Genomic DNA, 25,425 nt, shown 5'->3' on the forward strand with positions numbered 1-25,425 from the left:
CTCAAAAATACCTCAATGGTATTTATTGGCTATATTTTAGCATCCCAAATGTACCCAAGTTTTCTCAGGAAAACTGGCTGAAAAATCCTAATAAAATACCAAATATAGTCAGGAATTTCTGGTAGATCCAAAAACAGCAAGAAGAGCAATCTGCTCCTGCCTCTCAGCTGTTCATTGGGCTTCTGTAGTTCCTTTAGAGCCAGTTTGGTGTAGTGGTTAAGTGTGCGGACTCTTATCTGGGAGAACCGGGTTTGATTCCCCACTCCTCCACTTGCACCTGCTAGCATGGCCTTGGGTCAGCCATAGCTCTGGCAGAAGTTGTCCTTGAAAAGGCAGCTGCTGTGAGAGCCCTCTCCAGCCCCACCCACCTCACAGGGTGTTTGTTGTGGGGGAGGAAGGTAAAGGAGATTGTGAGCCTCTCTGAGACTCTTCGGAGTGGAGGGTGGGATATAAATCCAATATCTTCTTCTTCTTCTTCAAACTAAGAGGTTGAAGAAGACATCCCCACCAACTTGGCTCGAGACTGGGTGGCTTCCCCTGCAGCCATGATTAAACTAGGCTGCAAGAGAAGTCACCCCAGGCTCAGCCTTGACTGGGGCTGGTTCCTCTTGCAGGTCGGCTTAAATCAACCTACAACAGTGGAACAGCAGGGGCTGAGAGCCAGTTTGGTGTAGTGGTTAAATTCGCAGACTCTTATCTGGGAGAACTGGGTTGAATTCCCCACTCCTCCACATACACCTGCTGATGTGATCTTGAGTCAGTCACATGTTCTTGCTGAGCTGTTCCTCTCAAGAGCTGTTCCTCTGTTAGAGCTCTCTCAGCTCCACCTACCACACGGGATGCCTGTTGTGGGAAGGGAAAGGAAATTGTAAGCTGCTCTAAGGGTCCTTTGGGTAATGAAAGGTAGGCTATAAATCCAATTATTCTTTTCTCTCTCTAGCCACTTGGTTTACTGATCTGCAAGAGAAATCCGCCAAGGATTGGCTGGGGGGCAGCAGGAAGTGTGAGCTTCCCTCTTCCTTGGCTTGGCATTGACTCCTCTTGAAGTCCAGTTTAAACCAGGCTGCAAGAGAAATTAGCCAGCATCAGCTGTGCCTGTGGGAAGCAGACTGCTCTAGGCAGATACAGATTCTGGTATGCAATCCCCCCCTTTCCTCCCCCTTCTTCTTGGGTCTACTGGACAAAAATAAATATGGATTTTTGAAAAATCCCAGATCTGAATACTGCACCGGTATTGGGATCTGCGATTTTTTGGGGAAACCAGAATTTTTTCCCCTGGTTCAATATACCTGAACTGAAAAAATGGCGGAAATTTGCCTATCCCTAGATTCAACCGACTAGTAACATTCCCTACTGTAATAAAGCTGCGTAGCTCATGAAATTCTTGATCACAGAAATCAGACAAAAATTTCTCACTACTCCATAACCTCATATTAGCAATTCAGTTATAAAATTAAAATAAAATAACTATGGGTTGAAAGGAAAAGGGAGAGAAAACAAGAGGCATATTGAGGATAAATTCATATGATTAATAGAAGATAAGCAGAGGACAAAATGCTTAGGAGTTGTTGGAACCCACCCTGGCCAAGTATCTCAGATCCATTCATGTTCATGTTGAGCCAGAACTGCTCCATAGCTGAGTGTGTTCTGCGTCTCCAAGCTCTTGGCTGCTTCTCTGAATCTGTGCACAGTTCCCTCACTGATTGGATCTACTAAGTGGGCAGCCCTTAACCCAGTGTCCCCAGTGACTGAGCAAAAGTGCTAGCTAAATTGTAAACAACACAGGGACATTATTTTTGTGTGATATTTTAGATTTAAGGTAGCTTCAATGAACGTTCTAAATACAGATATGAATAGATAACCTATAAGATCCCAGTCACTTCACACTATGAAGTAGCTATTCATTAATACTATATAATTTTAGTAATGGTTAACATTATCTGTCCCTGAATATCATTTGTGGGTGTAATTATGTACCTAAAAGGAAGACAGAGGGACTAATGAAAGACATTTCTTTGTTAGTGACTTTCCTCTTAAGTTTTCTTGCCCATAGCAGTTTGAAATTCAGTTAAATTAAAAACCTAAGAAAGCAGTATTGCTCCTCATGTCACATTGTTTGGGCATAACTGACGCCTTCCAACTGGTTAGAATATCTTTATGATTTTTTTTTTTACTTTGCACTTACTGAATGTTTGGTGTGATCCCTTCCAGCAGAACAATATTAACACCACCTATGTGAGCGGTAGCACTTGTCTCCGTCATCTTTTGATGAAGTATATCTTTAAATTTTTAAAAAACATAGGTTAAACCTGTGTGAAATTTTATATTGCTTGCATTCATTTTGACAAGAACACAGAAAAAACACAATGGAGCAATTATTTTCAATTGCTAAAATACATTTACTGTAATAGTTCAAGAACAGAATAAGCAACCTGGATGTAATTTCAATTCCAACCTTTAGAGTTAAATATATCATATTGAGGGAAATACAATATTATGCCTGTATTTATTCAGCTGTGCGGTACCTATTTTCTCCATGAGTGTAAATTCAATCTATTCAGGGCTTTTTATGAGCAGGAACACAGTTCCGGCTGGCTTGGCAACAGGTGGTGTGGCCTAATATGTAAATGAGGTCCTGCTGGGCTTTTTTTTACCAAAAAAGTCCTGAATATATTCATGTATTTCAGATAGATAGATAATCGACAGACAGACAGATAATCTTTCCAGGGGCCTTCCAGGTTATATGACATAATGACATATTTATTAAACCAAAACAAATATATCGTTTTGTTTGTTACTTTAATATTATTATGAGCACAGATCAGAAATAACATTTTCAGATAATCAATGCACCTTTCATTTTTTCTTTGAGTGTAAAACTCCCATGGATTCTCTTCAGTTCAGCTTCCATTGTTAGCCCACCAATATCTGCTTCAAGATGTGTTCGATTCACCATGCCTATTCCAAAGACTATCAGGGTCACATGCTGAGGTTCAGATGTGACTAAACTGCGCTTCCTCTGTGTTCTGCTTAAGCTGCTGTTATCCTGCTCATTCTCAAATATAACTCTACATGGAGGTTCAGTAGGACTCCGAACACCTATAGAAAACAAATACCGGTAAAGCAAAAGTACAAGAACAGAAAGAACAAAATTCATAAATAGCCTTTTTCTTATTAATTCAATGCATGTGAAAGTCAATAGTTTTGTAGAATGCTTTAATAAACACAGGAATCACAATGGCGTAGATCTGCTGGAGATTTCCAGAGACAAAAAGGATCAACAGAACGAGATTTCTTTACCTCACTTCTTTCACAGCAGCCCAAAATACCCTCTTTCCAAATGCTGCTTTTAGGCAAAAGGGAACCCCACCCCACCCCAAGAACAGCAAGAGGGTGGAATGGAGGCTGCAGTGGAAGGAGAAAAATTCACAAAAACTCCCTTCCCCTTCTGTCTGTGGAATCCTCTGTGATTAACTTGTGTGAACTATAAAGTTGTCATTAATGCAAAAATAAATAACATTGAGAGACTGCAAAATAAAAATACAATTCTTATAATTACATGAACTCTGATCTATATCACAGATCACAACTCTGCTAATCAAATGATAAATGACAGGCTAGGAATACTGAGTGGCTATTACTGCTGTATGTCTGAATCCTGATTCTAGTAATTTTCCAAGTATTGCTGACTCTCCAAAGGTTTTCTTACCTGCTGGGCAAAATGTTTCAGAAGATTTTTCTAAAATCCCTGTTGGATCCAAGATAAGAGAATAAAAATTTAACAATTTATACATGTTTTGCCAGCATTCTGCTGAAGGCTCACTCTGCTCCGATACAGTAATTGAATCAGAATCGTCCATATGAATTGTCACATGATCAACAACATCCTTTGAACCTTTCCTGGATACTTTAGAAGTTCTTCTTTCTGACCTCCCAAGGGAGTTCTTGTTTCGAGATTCTTTTTTATTGTTCTCATTATTCGGGCGTTTGTTTTTTGCATTGTTTACTCTGTTGCCACCATTGAGGCTCCCTCGAGAGCTGCGACTGAAGTCAGAAGAACGGAAGTCTCTGTGCTTGCGAGTTTTAAAGGTCGGCGTTGGAGAAGCTGAACCAGCTGTGTACCTGCTGAGCTTGATGTCTGTCTGTGTAGCTTTGATATCATCTATCATGGTGCTGAACTGATGAATGAGACGCACCAGTGCCATATCTACATGCTGGCTTATAGACTGGCAAGAGATTGTAAAATTGCAGTGAAAAGTGCTATAATGACGTTTGTTGAAGTCATGAAAGGCAAGGGCACTGGTGGGGTTCTGAGGAGTGCAAACTGATTTCTCCATTATAACAGCACTCAGGCTGAATGTTTCCAACATTAATGCAGGTTTAAATTCAAGGGGAGGGAGATTAACTGCTCCTTGCCTAAGAAAGAAAAATAAAGCTTTAAAAATGAGATTTTTAATTGTTATGCAGCACTTAAGTATCAGTCTCTTTGTGAAGGTTACTCCCTTTTACAATTTGCCCATGTTTACTGTGCTATGCAACTGTGCTATTAGCACTACAGTGCTATCAACACTACATACAAAACTGTACTATTAACACTATAACCAGATAAGCACTGCAAAGGTCCATGTGTTATAATTTTTCCTTGCATAACTTGGCTTATATTTCCTCATCTAGTGCTGCAAATAGCAACTAATGGCCAATTCCCATGAGTGAACTGAGAGGAAAAATTGAGTGTTTCCTTGTTAATAATTTGTTTTATTATACCAGTAAAGGTTATTGAACATGATAATGGTTTTGATGAGTTGGTGCTGCTTCACCATTCTTCCAGTTTTAATATGCCATCACAGAAGTTTCTAACAACATATTGCCAGGAAAACAAAATAGCAACAACAACACTAGAACACTACAAACAAATCAAGAAAAATCAGCTCTTGAAAAATCAGCTTACTGTCTTGCCCACATACTCCCAAGAATGGATCTTGATGCAGAACCATCTAACAGCAATTACCATGACATTCTATGGCAAGTTCTATAAAAGCCTACCACTCCAACATCAACAGTTTCTTGTATCCCACTCTCAAACTTATCTTCTGTGTCTGATTTACATCTGATTTTTCAAGGAGACAAAGAAATAAACAAAGTCCACTATTCCAAAACAAACAGGTTGATGATCTTTAAATATTAATGCATATACTTAAAATTTGAGCACCATACCTTCGTGCTCTTTTGCTTCTTCTTTCCTTTGCTGTATCTGAATCCACAATGTCTGCTCTAAGGCAATCCAGAGTCCCTGAGAAGGAAAGATGCTCTCCAAAGTACATCCGGTAGCACAGCGGCACTGCATCCTGAGACTGTATTCCTATGTGACTCAGAAGAGGTTTGAAAACAACCTATTAAAAATGACAGAGAATTATAAAATTCTTTTGACATCTGCAAAAACACAGCTACAATCTTGAGGTTGCTTCTAGTATTTCCAGTCATGCTGGTCTGCAGTAGAAGAAGATTCAAGTCCAGCAGTATCTTAAAAGCCAACAAGATTTGCAGGGCATAAATCAATGTGACAAATTAGATTGCATGGGAGCATAGTTTCACAACTGAAAATGAAATTGGCCAAGGCTTCCTTCGCTATTGAAAGCCTTAAGTCATGTTCTTCTCAGAGTTGTACTCCCAAAGAATCTAATATCCTGATACTCTGCTTATGTATTGAAAATTAAACCAATGACTTAAAGAGTGTTTTTGTGGTTGGTTGGTTGTTTTTTGCCAGAGTGGCTGGCATAATTTCCTCAGTCCACTATATACAATCATTCCTTTACCTGAAGACCAAACACTTCCCTGGACATTGGAGTACATGCATACAACTAGGAAGTGTTTGCATTGAACAAACCAGTCCACTGGGACACAGTAAAGAGGATAGATGCCTGTCCACTTAGGACAGATCCCTGTCCATTGTGTCAAAACACAATAGTGAAATCAGGTCCCAGGTGCTGCAGAATAATATGGTTGATGCAATTACTCAGAAACCCTCTCTCTAAGCCATCCTGCCTTGTGTCCTGCAGTGCTTCACTACAGCTTGTCCCGTCATTAATGGGCTTGGGACAACACAGACTAACGGTGCATCTTTAACAGTGGTCAGATTCAAGAAAAACAGCACAGTTTTCAATGGCCTTTCAAGATTCACAAACACACGTAAAGGTGTCTTTCAAAAGAGCTTGGAAACATCAGCTAGTACAGAATGCAACAGTATGTAATTCACTGGTTTATACCATTAACACACTGTATGACCTGGGCCAGCAATCCCTCAAGAATGTATTTTACTGGCTTGCATATTAAGTTCATCTTTTGATGTCTTATATATATAGCTAAAGACTTTTTCTTATTATTGTATCTGGTATCCTATTTTTAAAATTTTTATTTGTGTAACCTGTGAGAGTGTCTTTTTCTTGGAAAGGCAGAATATAAATGTAATTAAATGCAAAAAAAAATCTTAATTCTTCAAAGAGAAGCTAGTGAGGAAGAATGATACAAAGTACAAAGAATCAGATTACATGCCTAATTGAAAAATCAGAAAATCAAACTGGAACTTCTATAAGTTTATATAATTACACAGGAGAACCAAATACAGACTCCACGTTGTTGTGAAAAGTTCTGTTTCCTTCAGTTTTAAAGACATTCAAACACCCACCTGGGCATCAGCAAGCTGAACAGCAGGAAATCCACGGTTGCCTTCCTCTATACCAACAATATCATCCTGACTGGTACTGCGTTGCGAATGTGTTCCATCCATTGTGTTCTGATCACTGGAAAGTACTGTATTGAAGTCAGATGCTGAAGGTATAGTAGGAAGATTTGGGGCTACACCTACAAAACAATACCATGTCTGTCTTAATTTCCTTCCATCGCACCTAGTTCTGAACAATGAAGACTTGTTCAATTTATGCAGATAAATGAAGAACCGAATTGAAGTGCAAGGAGAAAGACATTTAGCACTATCGTGTCAGTTTAAGCTGGTATTGCTCATATATAGAAGAAATTACTAAGGTATGAACATTATTATCAACTGTGACTTAGTCTTCATAGGTAAAGATAAGGTGAAATAACTTTTCATCCCGTGGAGTTCACTCCATATCTCTTTCAAAAGAACGGAATGTTCAGGTACTACTGGGATCTTTGATTGCTTAGCAAAAATAAAAATCATTACCTGTTCCCCATTTAGTGAAAACTAGAGGCCTCCAACCCTTAATTTTTTGGCGAAAGGTTGATGGGGTGTGAACTGGCAGAGACTGACCAAGAGAAAGATCTTGGGGTCGTGGTAGATAACTCACTGAAAATGTCAAGACAGTGTGCATTTGCAATAAAAAAGGCCAACGCCATGCTGGGAATTATTAGGAAGGGAATTGAAAACAAATCAGCCAGTATCATAATGCCCATGTATAAATCGATGGTGCGGTCTCATTTGGAGTACTGTGTGCAGTTCTGGTCGCCGCACCTCAAAAAGAATATTATAGCATTGGAGAAAGTCCAGAAAAGGGCAACTAGAATGATTAAAGGGCTGGAACACTTTCCCTATGAAGAAAGGTTGGAATGCTTGGGACTCTTTAGCTTGGAGAAATGTCGACTGCGGGGTGACATGATAGAGGTTGACAAGATAATGCATGGGATGGAGAAAGTAGAGAAAGAAGTACTTTTCTCCCTTTCTCACAATACAAGAACTCATGGGCATTCGATAAAATTGCTGAGCAGACAGGTTAAAACGGATAAAAGGAAGTACTTCTTCACCCAAAGGGTGATTAACATGTGGAATTCACTGCCACAGGAGGTGGTGGCGGCCACAAGCATAGCCACCTTCAAGAGGGGTTTAGATAAAAATATGGAGCAGAGGTCCATCAGTGGCTATTAGCCACAGTGTGTGTGTATATATAAATTTTTTTGCCACTGTGCGACACAGAGTGTTGGACTGGATGGGCCATTGGCCTGATCCAACATGGCTTCTCTTATGTTCTTATGCTGATGAGAACATTGGGGACTGCTCCTTTTCTGGAAGAGATCATTTGCCTTGTGGCTTTAAATAGGGGTCTGGCACAGACTTTATTTGTAGCCTTCTTTTAACTCTTAAGCAGCAATATAATCCAGGCATTTAGGCCATCAGCTATGATAGTTAAAAAACACCTAAGTGTTCAGAGACCATGAACTCCCAAATGTCAGTTGATGGAGAATACGTTTATATGCTCTTTGTGGGTACTGCAATTTACCAGCTAGAAGCAACATGCTGAGCTGGCTAGATCTTTGGTCTCATTCAGGAAGACTCTCCTTATATTCATAATTTGATTTGAAGACACCATTCCATCCATGTATGAAGTTTTTCTGGTCATTTAGAAATTTCAGGTATAGTTTATTTGGAAAAAACAAACAAACCACAATAATAGTAAAGCTTTGGATTAATACCCGTTGGAAGACTATTGTGTCCAGATTTGGTGACGGGAGATTCTTGAACCACACTTCCTCTGTTGCCCACAGCATTTGACATCCAATTGTAGAAGCTCACTGATGATGGCTCAGTTAATAAAGGATGTTCTGACAACATGTCAGAGGGCACTGTGTTCACTAAGCAGGCATCAAATACAACACAGTTAATTTATCACTGTATGCCCCATAAAACTGGTATTCAAGTTATATGGAAGAAATAACTTTCTCAGTTCCTGACCAGAAGAACATATTCTAAGGAAACAAGAGAAAGTCAACTACAAAGCAAATACTAAATCAACACAACATGAATACAAAACAGGATATTTAACAGGCTCCTCACCATCTAACGATATCCTTAACTGAATGACCCTTCATCACTGTGTCCCTGCTTTAAAGATACTAGTGCTTAGATCGCTGTCCCCAAAGGTTCACTGTTATTTGCTGCTTTAAATTAATTATTAAGCATTCTGCCACAAAATACCATGCAAAAATTATCTCCATGTTTACATTTTGCAACAATACTAGCACTCAGCATTACCATGGCTGAATATAAGTAGATGTCAACTGAAAAAGTACCTTAACTTCAAATGTAATAATGACACTAGATATATACAGTGACAAAACAGTACATTAATTTGTGGACTGGCATCTACTACATTGTTCATGTAAACCTAATGTAAATAATTTTGTGCAGAAATACTGAAGTTGGTTATGACAATGAAAGTTTGGTGCTGGCTAAGCCATCTACGTTTGAGTTTTCACATGTTTAAAGTTTTTCTGTATCTTGCCTTCAAAATTTGGAATTAACATTTAAAATTTAGTACTAAAGACTCCCTATTAAGCAGGAAAAATAAACCTCCATTGACCTCTTTAGCAGTACAGGCTTGCCAACAAATTCAGTCAAAAGAGCAGATTGCAATCTTTGGACTGGCAATAACAAAACCCCTCAACCACCATCTTTGATTACACTTTGGTTTAACTACCAAAAACAGAAGTATAGTACAATGTACTTTGTACCTGTTCTTGTTAAAGAACTACTTTTAGGGGCTACTGCATTTCTCTGAGGAGTTCCTTCCAAGAGATTGTGTAGGCTAGGAAAACTTCCTGTCAGGTAGCTGAGCAGACTTTCTTTCCTGGGGCTTTCTTTGATAAGCATTCCAGAACGTCCAACATGCACTGGTGAGTCTGTAGCTGTATCTCCACTTGTGTAGCTCAGGGAATGGTATGGATGAATACCCTGAAAACACACGGATCATGTTAAAAATCCAATAGCCAAGTCCTACCCATGGAAAAATTAACAAACCTAAAAGACTGGTCTCTTTACACCAAAACACAGATCTGGAGTTAGATTAGTAGATTTCTAGAGCTTTACTATCAGAAAACTGATCCAGGAACGTAATAATCAAATGTCAATACTGATTACTTATCTGTTTTTCTTCTACAAATGTTGTAGCCATACACACAGGCAGCAAACCACTCAAATACTTGTGCTGGGAGAGCTTCAGTCCCAATGCCTTGTTTGTTTGGCCTTCCAGGCTGCTGTAGCAAACAGTATGCTGGACTAGATGGACCACTGGTCTGATTCAGTTGAGGTCTACTTATGTATTCATCTATCCATCTTTCACTCTTTCAGAATAAAACATCTTTACCTTTATTTTAAGAGCAGAATCACTATGTGTATGAGTCTTTGATAGTTTTCTCATAATCTCAGCACCGGTCACTGGCCCAGAAGATACTCCAGCAGGTGGGGGGCGAGTACCAGTTCCTTCCAAAAGCATTGTATGTTCACTGACAGTAGCTGAAACAAGCAACAGTTTGTACAAATTAATTACAAGGAAAATGCAGCCAAAACCATTTGTTACTGAGAGCACATTACTGGGTTCGTCTGAAAACTCTCATTTACATTTGGTACACAAATTGCATGCACTGATATAATCTAAGGTTACAATGCATTTCGGAAGTTGCTCTTCATGCCTATTTTTTAATGCCTATTGGCCACAAGTAAACTAGCTTACAATTTGTGTGCTCTTTTCGCAACAGCTTTTGTATCAAGTTCTTTTTGTCAATCTGCATAACCAAAGAGAGGAACTTTATAGACCAGCTTGATTAGAGGGTTTCTGCCACACTGTATTTAAGACAAAACAAAATGCCGAGGACCCAATAGCTATTTATTGAGTCTTTCTGAACAAACACATTATTCTTTCAATGGTTTTGTGACAGACAAAAAGGTATTTCAACACAATTAAGTGATGATTAGCCATGAAATGGTGGTCAGAATTACAATATTCTCCCTCTCACTGAGCTACACATAGCAGAAAGAGCTGCCAATACTGGATGAGTATGCATTAGTTGCCAAAGTACATTATCTGCAGTTGATTGTATGTTCAAGAGCAGAGATGAAAATTCCTAAGTTTCTATTTTTTTCCCGTTGACCTTCACCCTAATAAGCAAGAATAGTCACAGTAGCAGATTGTTAGATATCACTACTGTAGAGTCCAGAACATGGCAAAAACTCCACTTTGTGGACACAATGACACCACGTTTTAAAAAGGATTACACAAGGGGGAATGAAACAGAAGAAATGCACTTGTGTTTACAGACCAATCCTGCCAATCCTAATCATGTTTTAAAAGTCCCAAACATTGTCCTTGCTGTCTGACTGGCTTCTGATTTAAATGAAACTTTAATTCAAGTAAGTGTATCTAGGACTGCAGGTTCAAACTGTTCAGCTAAGTAAACTTTTCTAAAGAAATCCATCTTAGCAGTAATATTCTGCTCAAGGTGAGAGGTGGACTTCACTCTTCCGGAATTGTACTTGACTTCTTGACTGAAGACAGGGACCTCCCCTCTCAGGACTGTAGCCAACCTTCCTCACTAGGTGGGACTGAAAAAGTTTCATTTCAGACAAACCAGTCCCTGATGGCTCACCCTGGCTATGGTCCTGCTTTTTCTCCTTCCACAGTGATCAAACAGTCTTTGAACATTAGCCCTGACTTCTGAACAGATTAAAGCGTTTCTCTGGAGGTCTTCTAAGCACCAGATTATAATAATAATAATAAAATTTTATTTATTATGATTTCTTACAGTTCAAAGATGGCAACTGGAAACAGGCTGCTTCAAAAAGCTACTTCTGTGCCTATTGTATGTAAGATACAGCTGGACTTTTAGAGGTGTCAACTACCTTCTTCTATCAGAGATGAAAGTCAGGTTACCATATGCCCCTCTCAAAAGAGATCAGAAGATAGTTTACTGCCTGACACTGATTGTTTTGGCCTTAGCTAAACACCTGAGTAAATGTGAGGGAAACAGACAGGCCCTCATAGGGATATTGCTATCTACTTCTTAAAGGTCTCTTCAATATGAACAACTCTCATTCTTGTTTCAAGAATTTACTGCATATCAGTAATCTAGGGGGATGACAGGGTGTCTGCTCTAAAAGAATCTTTCTAGGAGGACAGGGAGGCATTAGGAGGACAGTGACATTATAGAACTGTCCAGTCTCCCACAAAGACAACACATTTCCAGAAAAGGAGCACATTGAGAACAGAAATTTTATAATAAGCAAGATTTTGCTTCTCATTTAATAACTACTTACACAACAAGGAAAGGAAGTTGCTCACCAATGAACTTTTACAGATTTTAAAATAGTCAGCAGTAGAGAACAACAACACTGTCAGTGTGGGGAATATCTCAGAAATTCTCTGAAAATACTAGTAAGCTTGAATCCTGTGAAAATCTCCATTGATGGAAGGGATTTGACAGTGCAGTGGGCTTCCTCACCTCTTTACTTTCTCAGCAATCCAATTGCACCCTGAAATACTGTTCCTGGGACACCAAGAAAAGCTTGAGGACAGAATCAGAGGTCTGAGGTTTGTTACCAGAAATTTTCGAAACTAAGAGAGAGGCTTTGTAATAAATAACATCTAAGATAGACACAGGGTATTTATGGACAGAAGAAGTTATTTTGAAAAGACGTAGCTGAAATACAAAGATACCTGCATCAAACTCAAACTCTGCTCCATCAGCACTTGTATCACTTTGAAGACCACCTCCATTGTCTAAACCAAAGCCATCCTCTTGCTCATTGGGTACAGTTGACTGGATTTTCATAGGCTGAGCTGGCCTATGTAAACTCACCCCTTTGAAGGCTGGTGTTACAACAATGAATTTCATCCACTGTCTAGCTAAGGCAATGAGACCTTTCTTTAAAGTTACAAGAGCAGGAAGGCCATCGCTCTGGAAGACAAAAACATGTCAAAGACAGTTTTTCTTTGGAATCTAATTGTTATAATTTAATCCCCCCCCCCAAAAAAAACTTTGACAAAATAGATGGGAAAAGGGGAGGGGCAGGAAACAGTGAAACCATCTGCATAGGGATTCCTGAACTGTATCAATTTGTACATGTTTAATCTGCAAAAAAGAAGAGTCTTACAAAACCCCCTCAAAGTATTAATTCAAAAATTATGCAGTAATTCAGAAATGCATTCAACAGAACAGATTATACTACATAAATAATTTTTAAAAATGAATACAATTTTACTTTTGGGTTAAGCCAATAATTAAGTTGTCATAAGATTTTCAACACTTCATGCTTAACATCTACCTTAAATTTGACAAAAGCATTTAAATCCTTTCTACTTTAGAAAGCTATTGCATTATAAAAATACATATAATTATGATGAAATAGTCGATCTGCCACAAGAAACACTAACAGACAGATGTCCCTACAAATATTTATTTAAAAATACTATACTAACGTGTCTGCATTAAGCGTTGTCAAATTGCTTCTGACTTACGGTGATCCAATGAATTAATGATGTCCAACATGCCCTGTCATTGGCAGCCTTGTTCAGGTCTTCCAAACTGAGGGCCATGGCTGCCTTTACTAAGTCTATCCATCTCATTTCTCTCTTCCTTTTTTCATGCTGCCTTCAACTTTTCCTAGCTTTACTGTCTTTTCAACCCTGACCTGAATAGCCCAGGCTAGCCCAATTTCATTTGATCTCAAAAGCTAGGCAAGGTCAGCCCTGGTTAGTATTTGGATGGGAGACTACCAAGGAAGTCTAGAATCACTGGGCAGAGGCAGGCAAAGGCAAACCATCTTTGAAAGTCTCTTGCATTGAAAACCCCATCTAGTGGCCGTAAATTAGCTGTCACTCGATAGCAAAAAAAATTCTCTTTTCCAGTGAGTCTTGCCTTCTCATAATGTGACCAAAGTAGGATAGTCACAGTTTCATCCTTTTAGCTTCTAAGGAGAGTTCAAGTTTGATTTGATCTAGAACCCACTTATCTTTTTGACGGTGCATATTACATTAATAATTAACACAATATTGCTCCAAAACATGTTATTCATTATTCATATTAATTGCTAACTTACCATAGTTGCATCCTCAATGATGGAATAGTTTGCCTGGTGAAGATAGTGGTGTAGGATATTACACAGCAAACATGAAGGATTTTCTTGTAGGTAGCGGGCTAATTTAGTGAGCCTATTGTACTTGCTTCTCAAAGGAAAGTGGACGCTTTTGTTCTGAACATGTAAAGAGATTCATAATTACTAATGCCTGTCCCCCAGCACACAAATCTATAATCTGGGTTATTTACTTTTTGTCAGGCATGAATTAATGGAGGAGGGGATTCTCAGAGCCAAATGGTCCTTTTTACTCTTCGCCCACCTCACTTGGGCACAGTGAGACTTGTTTTTCTGACTAAGTTTTTAGAAAAATGGTCATTTCTACAAATAGGCTCATGAATGCTCATCTCAAACCATTTAGAAAACAGATTCCAATATACTATTTCTATAAATTATCTGTCAGTCAGCTAGCTAGGTTAGTAAACAGATAAATTAGTTAGAGTGTCTGATATACTAACTTTATATAATCTTAGAGATCAAACAGGAGTTAGTCTGGAGAATGTGATACGAACAACTAATTATCTACATATGTTTTCACAACATTTTACAGTGGAAAGATGTTAGCATGATTAACTGAATGATCTGTGGGATCCAACCCATATCAATCCTACCTAGTTACTAGGTATCTAAGGCAGGTACACATGGGGACTATCTTGCATATTCCAAGCATTAAGCTAGGTAAACTATGGATACAGGGTATTTAGAAGTGCTAACTCAGAAAGACCTGAAAATGATATCTTCTAAATCCAAGCAATACATATCACTGTTCAGGAATGTTCCATCAATTCACCCACCTCTAAAGCTTCAGTCATTATACAGCCCATAACAGCACAAACTCGTAATGTTCCTTCTGTTTCCAATTTATTTAAAGAAGACTTCACTTGATCAATAGGAACAAGCCAAGCGCCAACAGCAGGCGTCGCAGTGCTTAGAAGGTTCAGTTGCCTGTCGGAAGAAAAATCAGCTATGAATGCAGCAAATATTCCTTTTAAGATGATTTACAGAAGTCCAGCTGTTTTTACTAGACAAAAAAAACCCCAGAATGGTTTATTTTATATTACTGTGTAAATGTCAATGACCCTGCTATTGTCAGTGTTAATCTTTCATTGGTACACAATAGGAACTCAGTCCAAGGGTATATAAGTATGTTTAAGCTGGCAAAACAGCTGTGAAGAACAGAAGGAGCCAATAAAATAATGCTAGTGAGCCATACAAAATTTAAATAATTATGCCCTGGGGTAACTATTATATAGAAACGTGCTATGACCAAATTGTTGAATATTATACTTGTCTCCATATTGGATTGAAATGTCTCAGCCAGAAACCTAAGATATTCAAAAGCTACAGAACTCTGGAGGTTCTCCAACCTCACACTGTTCAGTAATGTATGCTCCGCAAATTTATATTACTAAAAATATACAAAAGATGCAACAGCAATCAACATCTCGTTCTTCAACTAGAAACACAACATTAAAATGTACTTTCATTCCTTTCTAGAGAGTCCTCAGAAAAGCTGCCTTATAATATACTAAACAGAATTATGTGTATTTGATGTTTTGTGATCATTCACTAAAAGCAAAATATATAACTAAAGTCAAGAGTGCAACAGAGTCACAGTTAATACTTTTGTAATGATGTCTATTATTTATTTATTTCACTTATACTTTCTCCCCAATGGGTACCCAAAGCTACTTACATCATTCTTCTTTCCTCCATTGCATCCTTACGCAACAACCTAGATAGGTAGGTTAGGCTGAGTGCGTGTGACTGACCCAAGGTCACTCAGCAAGCTTCTGTGGCAGAACAGGGATTCAAACATAGGTGTCTCCCAAGTCTGATACTGACCACTACACCACACTGGCTTTTATTACGGGCACTTAACCATTATTGTACATAAGAAGCAATTAATTACTTCAGCTAAATACATGGTACCTTGAAAATACATGGGCAGGAGAGCGCACATTTGTGGGAGCAGCAAAACTGAACCAAATTTCTTTGATTGTCAGCTTCATGCTACTTGAATCGGGTGGGGGAGGTCTCAATGGATGGTCTTTTTTCAGGTCATCTGATTCAACTCCTTCATCCTATACAAAAAGGATGGAGTTAAGAATGAATGGTATAAAAAAGTCACTACATAGACAGACACAAAGACGGACATCTCTACAAATTAGTGCACTGATTCCTCTGCAAAAATAAAGTCATTAACCTTTTAACAAGTGGAAGCACACATGGGACTGTAAATTTCCCAAAGCAGGATACATCAATGTAAGCAACCAAATGTAAAAGAAATTTATTTTAGCACATCAGAAAAGTCTGTTCTTATGTTGTCATCAAAAAATTGTAGCTAAACTTTTCAAAACATGTTTTACCTGTTCATCTGAAACAGAATTTACATGAATATCTGAAGCAGCACTTGTTTGATCACAAGGAAGATTTTCCTCAGACACATCAGTATTGTAACCACTCCCAGTTGGAGAATCTGAAGAATTGTTGGATGCAAGAAGTCCACCCCTCTCTGTGGCTGTAGATTTACCTAGATTTCCAAATGTGCTGTATAAAACAGCACCTGATTGTCTGCCCCCTGTAAGAGTAAAAAATTAGAGGGAAGATAGCTTGTTTCCTGAACTTATGATGTGTGCAATCAAAATAATTTGTGTTGTTGTTCTTTCTACCTTTTATTGTTAGATTTTCAATTCCACATTCAAACATTATCCAGCCCCATTTCTCTTGACTGGGACCTATCCTTGTTACATCTGGAATTCCTTGGTGATCAGTTTCATCTACAAAACTGAAGTCATCCAGTTCTTCCAAGGTGAAAAGAACTTTTGATTTTTCGAAAGGAATAGCTGTTATTGCACAAGTCCCAATATCTGCAGGGGAAAAAAAAAGAATGAAACATGTTACTGGGTGGTTACTGAAAATAGAACTGCAATACTATGTAAGTAAAAATTTGCTTCCAATAGTGAGAGGTTTGCTATAGATCTGAGCCATATATACCAAAAACGGTCATATCATCTACACATCAAATGGCAGGAAAGTGTCCCCTGCAACCTTATCTGGTTTCAATTATTCTATAGTCTGATATTGTCATTTTTCCTTCCAGGCCAATATTGATGTACACTGGCAAATATAATCAAATGTGTATGGCCTCCCTCATTTTCCTCCATCCTATACTGTTCCACACTTAAAATCTTCTGCAATTCAGCCCATCATGATGACTGGGTAAAACTGGGAACCTGGCCACTTTTCCTATTAAAAATATATCTAAACTGTGCCCAAGGTCTTGAGCTGTGGGGAATTATGAAAATCTCCTGCACACAGAGGAAACTGATTATGCCTTCACATTAGGAAATCCCATACAGTTAAATCACAGCAGGCACCCTCCATTGTAGAGCAGGTAGTATAATATATAGTTCAATTCTAGTATAGGACTAAGGGTTTCAAAAAGAACTTTTCCAAGTTGGGATTACAAAGAAGATTACCTGTTGTATCAAGGCCTCTGAGCTGCCCATGAATGCGGTGAATGTTAAGCTTAGCTGCGATTTCTTTCCCTTTCTCTGCTCCAGCATTGGATCTCAGGGAACCAGAGGACTGAGGCTGCATTTTACTGGTATGAACATACTTATCAAAAGTTACAGAACTTCTCCTAGTTTCTGCACAGTTTGTAGACTCCTCAATCACACCTCTTAAAGAAAAAGAAAAATTTGTAAGACGTACACACAAATTTTGTGCATTCAACAAACTATCTATAATGGTGGGGACAGGTCAGTGGATGTACTCACTCCATCAGCCAGTGTTTCCCATCAATTCTCCAGTGAGGCTGAGAACACTTACTCTATACCAGAGCAAAGAGGGTAAAAGCAGAGATGAGAGGAAGCCAAATTTCTGGCAGCCCCAAACCTGCCTGCACAGCTGAGGAAGTGCCTTAATGATCGCACCAAGTGCTTCTGGTAGTCACACTTGGAGAAGTACATGGTGGGGGGAAGCTCTCTATTACATCTCTTACAGCAGATATCTTCAAAGGTGGAGGCACCTTGAAATGGTAAATGAATTGGAATGTTAGCTATAGTGCTTCTTTCCTTTCGGTTCTACGACATGTGAGCTGAAAAACTGTCCTGTATTTTTTCTTTCCCTTAAAACTTGTAAAAGCTGCTAGTCATCTTCTTTCCTTCAAATAGCAACTGACTGCAAAATTGAGTTTTGACATTCACAAAGGAAGCTAACATACTTGGATTATATTACTAGTATTTACAAGGTTGAAGCAATCTCTTTGGATGTATTGATCTACTTTACTCTTGATACAATTATCTGGACTTCTCATGAAGCAGTATTACAAAAATAGAATTCTACTGCTTAGAAAGTGCTGAATCATTAACATTTATTTATTCAGCCCTGGGATTTAGAACTGCTGAAAAACTGAACATTATGTTGTGTACATATATGTATCCGAGAACAGATAGTTCATTATGAATAGATTGATGGTTATGCTGAAATTCTCAGGCTAAGGACCTAGTGTTGACCACGGAGGCTCTAGGACTCTCCCAGTTTGTATCGACTCCCACACATCAAGCAGGCCACATGCTGGACTATTTTTGGGATGGGGATAAATGAGGATCTGGTGACTGCAAATGCAGTCCCATAGTCAGACCACTTCACCCTGAATGTCCAGCTATGCACACCAAACCCTCTCTGTTTAGGCGGTGAGCGTATTTTTGTTCAACTGTGGAGCCAAATGAACCCTGAGCAGCTCCAGGACACTCTGTGGGATCCAATGCCCCCTGGTGGCTTGCTAGATGAGCTGGTGGAAGACTGATATTCCCAGTTCTTCAAAGACATCTATGACAGGGGTGGCCAACAGTAGTTCTCCAGATGTTTTTTGCCTACAACTCCCATCACGGCCAATGGCTGGGTCTGACGAGAGTTGTAGGCAAAAAACATCTGGAGAGCTACCGTTGGCCACCCCTGATCTATGAGATCGTCCACTGGCGCCCTCTCCACCCTTGTGCCAAAGCAGCCCCATGGTATACCTCAGAGCTGCAGAGGATGAAACAAGAGCTGAGATGACTAGAGTGAGTGTGGTGGCGTACTCATGATGGAGTAACAAGAATATCTTATAGAACATTTATGAAGATCTATGAAATGGCAGTGAAGCCCACCAAGAGACAATTCTATGTGGCCTCGATTGCATCTGCAAAGTCGTGCCCGGCCCAATTGTTTAGAATTGTTCGATCACTTACTTCACTGCCACAAGGCAAACAAAATGGTAAAGAAGTAAAGACAGTCCCCTGTGCAAGCAACAGTCGTTTCCAACTCTGGGGTGATGTTGCATCATGATGTTTTCACGGCAGACTTTTTACTGGGTGGTTTGCCATTCCCTTCCCCAGTCATCTACACTTTCCCCCCAGCAAGCTGGGTACTCATTTTACAGACCTCAGAAGGATGGAAGGCTGAGTCAACCTTGAGCCAGCTACCTGACCCCAGCTTCCACCGGGATCAAACTCAGGTGATGAGCAGAAAGCTCGGACTGCAGTACTGGTAGGGAATTGGAAATTGGCTGTAAGGCATTTGCAACTTATTTTGTGGATAAAGTCTTACCTCTCTGCCAGGACTTCCTAGCACAGTTGATTACTAGTACAGTTCTAGTTATCATATCTTCAAAATGATACAGTAGATCTGGACAAAGTGCAGAGGAGGGCACTGAAGATATAATGAAAGGCTATGGAATATGGTATTTTACAGCTTTTAAGAAAGGCAATTATGGGGAAACATGATAGAGGCTTTAAAAATCATGCATGTGGTGGACTAGAAGTCAGGAAATTTAATAAGTTGATGGCCAAGAGATTCAAGATGGACAAAAAGAGGTACCTCTTCACTCAGTGAGTAATTACATTGCGGAATTCACTGCTAGTGGACATAGTGATGGCCACAAGCAAAAACAACTTTAAAAGGAGATTGGACAGATCCATAGAAGCTGGGCCCGATTGCTGCAAAACTCTGAATGCTAGTACTAGGAGTCAACATCAAGGGAAGGCCTTGGTCTCTGTGCCCTCCAGGGCAACTGTTTTGCCACAATGAGGAACAGAGTGCTGGACTAGATGGACCACTAGTCTGATGCAGCAGGGATCTTACATTCTTAAGTTATCTGAGTCGATTTCATTTTACCAATTATTTCCTTTTTTCTATCTCCCCTCAAACCTTAACTTCTGATTCAGAAAGCTGCTATCAATGAAAAGTTTCATAAGAACTTCATTAATCTTTGCTATTTAGTCTAACAGTATTAAGAGAAGGTGCTGCTTTACCTGTTCATACGAACACGTGTAGCAATCCTATCAAAGCACAAAGCCACTAAGGAAACATGGGTGACACTCTTTCCTGTAGCACTGCCTGATGATTCTTCCACTGATGCTTGTAGTAAACACAAATTCACCTATGACAAGTGGCACAAAGATTTTAAGAATTAAGTAATTACATAAAAACAAGACTTTCATTCCATTCTATAGAATCCCAAATTTCTCATTAAACTTATTTTAAAAAATCCAATAAATTCATATAACCACATGTTTCTAAAAGATAAAGCCTGGAATCTTCTATTACGCAAGGCTATTCACTCAACTGGTCATTACCTTGGGGAGCGTAACATTGGCCTGAAGTCCTTTAATGGTCACATTATCTTGCTTGAGAGAGAGATTTGTCTGTGTTTTCACTTGAGTAGTTCCCGTGGCAGGGGTCTCTATTTTTGAACCTCTAACATCCTGTTTGGAGGATAACTTTAAAAAAGCAAGGGGAAAATGATATCAGTGTTCAACCTATGTTCAAATGCTGTATTTAGTGATCACATATTTTATTCATACACTTTCAAAAATAAGGAAAACCCTCCTTGATCAGTCAAATGGCCCATCAAGTCCAACATCCTGTCTCACAGAGTGGCCAAACAGTTCCTCTGGAGGGCCAACAACAAGTCATGGAGGCTGAGAGCTTCCCCTGATGTTGTCTCCTGGATCTGGGATTCAGTGGTTTAGAGCCTCTAAATGTGGATGTTCTCCTCAGACTTATCTTCTCTATTAATCTAATTTCCTTTTAAAGTTGTATTACTTTGGCCATCACTACATCCTCTGACAGTGAATTCTACATTTAATCACATTTTAAATTGTAAATAAATTGCAATGATCCAATGCATAGCCTCTGCTTGATACCAGTATCAGATTCAGAGCTTCAGCCACAAACTTACCAGAGATATCTGAGGCAAAGACTTAGCTTTTAGATAACATTTGCTCTTGGACTGCAGACGATGGGGTGAGGGAGGGCCTGCCCCATTCCTAAATCAGGAGGAGTGTGCAAAAGTTTATCTTTTGGAGTGGATGCAATACTAGGCTGGAAGAGGGCTAGGGAAAGACTTTTACATTTGTGCCACTCCCAGATTCAGGAAAAGGTCTCCCTCCTAATCTCAGTCCATAAATATTGCTAGGACAGGGATGGAAAAAGAAGGGAGAACACCTGGAATTTTGAACAGCAACACCAAGGTTGGCTATGAGCTCTTCTGAGCCCCCTGCTGACTGATAACCAGACATGGCTAATTTTGGCAGCCTAAAGGAGCTGTTCTTGGAGTTGCGTGCAAGGCCACCCTAGCTGTGATAAAGAGGATTTATCCCAAAGACCAAGATTGCACAATTTTGGAACTAGCCAAGAATATTTATTCAGCACTAGAATTTGGCTTTAAAAACAATAAATTCCAGGAAATCTAGAAAATGAAAGCTGAACTTTAAAACAAACAACAACTACACCCCCCCCCCCGCCGCCAATGAGGTACAAGGAAAAGCAGCTGAACCACCTTCTTTGAAACACCCCTTTCTCCTTCTCTGCCTTCCCCCACTGTTCTAAGGAAACCAACTTTCTTCTGCCAACTGCCCTCTGTTTCAGCCACACTTTACCCTGTACACTGAAGAAAAGGTAAGTCTGCCAGGATACTTAAGGCACAGGTGAAAGTCAAGTTAGGGAAAAGCCCTGCTGATTTTACCAAAACTTAAGTGAAAGGAAACTCAACAGGAACTTCTTTCCTATTCAGTGCTGCTTGGGAGAGAAAACTCTGTTCACCACAGTGCCTGTGCCACTGCTTGACATTTCAGTAGTGATGTGTGAATATAAAAAACCTCTCTTAATAAATTTCACATATCCTCTGTATCTTGATTGTGCATATTGATTTCACTTCCCTGTTTCTGATGGCAGAAATGAAATTAACTAAGTTCACTCACAGAGCTCTGAAAATTACTTACTGCTTAAACAAAGAAAAAGAATACAATTCAAAAGACCGATGTACCACAGGGAAAAATGGGCACAGACCTATCACTTTTGTTAAAGGGATCACACATTAATGCCATTAATATTTTTAATCTGCACTTCCTGAAGTAAGACACTCCTATCCCTATTACAATGAGTTTCTCTGGGAAATGGCTTTGTCATTATTGTGATTCTTTGGACACTTCACACAAGCAAAAGTGTGGTGGGGAATGCTAAACAAAAATGCTTAGCCACGTAATACACATACATTTTCTGAGAAAGTTGTTTTCCTGTTTTGCACAGCTTCTCTGAGGACCTTGAAATGCAGATCATCCACAATAGCTGCTGGATGGCATGTGCTAGCACAGTGAACCATTGCCTCTATATACCTGCAATGGAAATGAATTCAACACAGTTTACTTAAAGGCCACATACCTATACTAAACGTTAAGACTGGATAGGATTGAATGCCACAGAAAGGTGAATTTTCGTCAATACTCGTCTCTAGCTGCAGATCTCTTAATTCCGCCCCCTCATGTCACCCCTTGGGGACACAGTGGTAAGAAAGCTCCATTCCACTGATGGATGTCCCTTTCTTTAGTAGAAATGTTCTATGGGATTCAAAGCATACTAAACTTGAAGCTGTTTGTGAAAAGTCTTTGGAAACTTCAACAGATCTAGAATGCTGTGACTAAGTTAACATAACAACTCACCATATGCAAACTCTAGTGGTCAAAAATCTTCACTGGTTCTCCATTCCCCCCCCCCCCCAAAAAAAAAATTTGAAGTGCTTGTACTGCCTTTTAACACATGAAACAGTCCAGAGTATCTGAAAGGCAGGTTTCTCCCAAATGAGCTTCCCTGTCAGTTAAAGTCACCTTCAAAGGCCCTTCTCCAGGTATTCCCAGCATAAGAAATTACAGGCAGAACCCAAACTACAAAATTTATGAGAACCTTTGATGCTTAAATGTACATACACACATACACATGCAGACTGTAAGTTGCTAAGAATTCCCCCAGTGGGACAAAAAGGAGTCTTTCTAAAAATTAAATAAATAAAAATTCATAGACTTTGCCATTATTGCTGTAAAAACAGAAAAGATGCTTCTAATCCCATGAAAGAGTATACGAAGTATGTTCACTATCTTTCCTATTCCTGCCAAGAGTTTTCTCAGCCAACATTTGACATATGCAAACCTTGCAAAGCTTAGTTGCATGTTTCCATGTAATTGCTGAGGAACAATGCCCTTAGTGTTTTGATCCATAAGCACAGTACTAAGACATGCTGTTGCAGCTGAACAAAATCTTAATAGCTACTTAATTTGTAAAACAGGCAATTTGTTCAAGCCACTAGATTCAAGGCTGCTGGATTTTTTTTAATGCAATACCTGTCCAGAACTTCTGCCACAAGTGGACTGAGAACAACATCTACAGTTCCTTTTATTTCCACAATCGCTGTTGTTCTGGTCTGAGAAACTGGGTGATCCAGAGTCCATTCTTCTGTTATTGTTTCATCATCTGTATTTTCAAGGATTTTCTTTTCCAAGGGTGTGTATGGTGTGCTTAATAAACAAAACCAGAACCAAGCTGTCACTTCTCCAAGAAGAAATGCTACAAAATGATTTTCAAGTGCTGCATGATAGTCACCAGTGGAATTTATTGCAAGTGTATACTTGGTTAGGTGGACAAACAACTTTTCAAGATGCAACTCCCTCTTGGTGCTAAGCACAGAAGGTGCAAGAGTTTAATAAGTTCCCTAATTTGAAGAGCGGCAGACGTTCACGCAAGGTCAATGCAATTGCAGATAAGAATTGCTCAAGCTATGTGAAGTAGATCATTCACTTGCTAGGGTTTTTTCTCCTGTTCCTGGCCTATATTAGTCTCAAATGAATTTTCTTTCAGTAATTTTAGTTATCATTAAACAGATAAAAACATCTTGTCCTGGCAACTGAGAACAGTAAACATGGAACTGCTATAGCTGGATAGAAAACACTAGAAACAAACTGTTACTCTAAGAAAACTAGAACCAAGTTTTGAGTCCAATGGCACCTTTAAGGTCAACAAAGTTTAATTCTAGGTATAAGCTTTCATGTGCATGCACACTTCATCAGAAACATGTGCACTAAAGTTTATACCCAAAATTGAACTAAGTTGGTCATAAAGGTGCCACTGGACTCAAACTGTGTCCTGTTGCTTCAGATCAACACAACTACCCACCTGAATCTATTCTCAGAAGACTAGTACAGTATAGATAAAGCAGATGTCTTTTTGTCCCCTTTCATATTTTCCAGGAGTCTCATTCCATTGTGATTAATGTAGTGAATTATAAAGGAGAACACAACTACAGTAATATTACTATACATTCCTAGGAGAACACTGTGACAGGCCATTTCTATCAACAGAGGGGACCCTATAGCCTCTTATGATTTTGGGGTAACCAGGTTTATTTTAAATGGTAAATCTTTCCCTCAGTCACCAGGTGTTCTCAAGGTAGCAAGTATCTAGGCTTTGGGTTTGCTGCTATAAGGTAAGTTTTGTGGTGCACAAGTAGAAAATTGAGGTTACTGAGGCAAGAATTGTATATTAACAACAAAGATTTATTTCTTTTCAAGTAGGGTTCAAGGAACAAATCAGCAGCACAGGTCTCCTGATAGAGAAATAAGAAATTTGGTTGAGGCACATTACTTTAGAGAGTAGTTTCTATTTTCTTTAATGCTTTCCAGTTTAAATAGGCTTTTACCGATAGTCATTAGGTTGTATTCCACACATAAAGAATTCCACCCACACCAGCCTGTCCTTTCCCAAGACTAAATGGCACAAAGTCTGAACTGCCAGAGACAGGCCTAACTACTGGGTATTCTGTTCATTGTCAGAAGTAGAGCCAAACCACTCTGCCAAACTACCAAGCAGAGCTACTCTTCACTCTGTCTGTTCTGTCTGCTCTTTTCCTCAACCAGGCCTAAGCTCTCACCGCTCTCTCCCAGCAGCAGAACTGAACTCCTGCTGTGTTTCCCCTTCAGGGATGAGACAGTCTTCTGTCCACCACAAAGACCTTTTCACATATGATAAATGATACACTTTTGATCCTCCAAAATGATAATTATTTAACTTGCAAAAACTATGCATCAAAGAAATTTAAGCAGCAATCTCAGCAGTGTCAGCATTAAACAGTATGAACTGCAGTATGCTAATAGAAAGCATTACAAGAATGTCTATTTTATGGAAATTAAACTGCAAATGCTAATGCATGAAAGCTGATCAACAGCTCTGGTACA

The 25,425-nt window shown here is 39.2% G+C and overlaps 1 protein-coding gene across 6 annotated transcripts in view; it reads right to left on the bottom strand.

Annotated features, from left to right (window-relative positions):
• BLTP1 (bridge-like lipid transfer protein family member 1) overlaps nucleotides 1-25,425 on the bottom strand; it is a 196,051-nt gene that overhangs the window by 92,946 nt on the left and 77,680 nt on the right. For all 6 annotated transcript variants that reach the window (XM_060246834.1, XM_060246833.1, XM_060246831.1 and 3 more), the window contains exons 31-49: nucleotides 23,539-23,712; nucleotides 22,419-22,539; nucleotides 20,500-20,643; nucleotides 20,176-20,303; nucleotides 17,359-17,561; nucleotides 16,549-16,746; nucleotides 16,246-16,457; nucleotides 15,809-15,960; nucleotides 14,671-14,821; nucleotides 13,841-13,993; nucleotides 12,459-12,699; nucleotides 10,113-10,261; nucleotides 9,481-9,700; nucleotides 8,443-8,601; nucleotides 6,683-6,858; nucleotides 5,215-5,390; nucleotides 3,710-4,416; nucleotides 2,854-3,099; nucleotides 2,186-2,279 (exon numbers count right to left, since the gene is read on the bottom strand). In XM_060246834.1, the coding sequence (XP_060102817.1) occupies nucleotides 2,186-2,279; nucleotides 2,854-3,099; nucleotides 3,710-4,416; nucleotides 5,215-5,390; nucleotides 6,683-6,858; nucleotides 8,443-8,601; nucleotides 9,481-9,700; nucleotides 10,113-10,261; nucleotides 12,459-12,699; nucleotides 13,841-13,993; nucleotides 14,671-14,821; nucleotides 15,809-15,960; nucleotides 16,246-16,457; nucleotides 16,549-16,746; nucleotides 17,359-17,561; nucleotides 20,176-20,303; nucleotides 20,500-20,643; nucleotides 22,419-22,539; nucleotides 23,539-23,712 (3,804 nt within the window). The remainder of the gene's footprint in view (nucleotides 1-2,185; nucleotides 2,280-2,853; nucleotides 3,100-3,709; nucleotides 4,417-5,214; nucleotides 5,391-6,682; nucleotides 6,859-8,442; nucleotides 8,602-9,480; nucleotides 9,701-10,112; nucleotides 10,262-12,458; nucleotides 12,700-13,840; nucleotides 13,994-14,670; nucleotides 14,822-15,808; nucleotides 15,961-16,245; nucleotides 16,458-16,548; nucleotides 16,747-17,358; nucleotides 17,562-20,175; nucleotides 20,304-20,499; nucleotides 20,644-22,418; nucleotides 22,540-23,538; nucleotides 23,713-25,425) is intronic.

This window comes from Heteronotia binoei, chromosome 9 (assembly GCF_032191835.1).
Source record: "Heteronotia binoei isolate CCM8104 ecotype False Entrance Well chromosome 9, APGP_CSIRO_Hbin_v1, whole genome shotgun sequence".
NCBI lineage: Eukaryota > Metazoa > Chordata > Lepidosauria > Squamata > Gekkonidae > Heteronotia > Heteronotia binoei.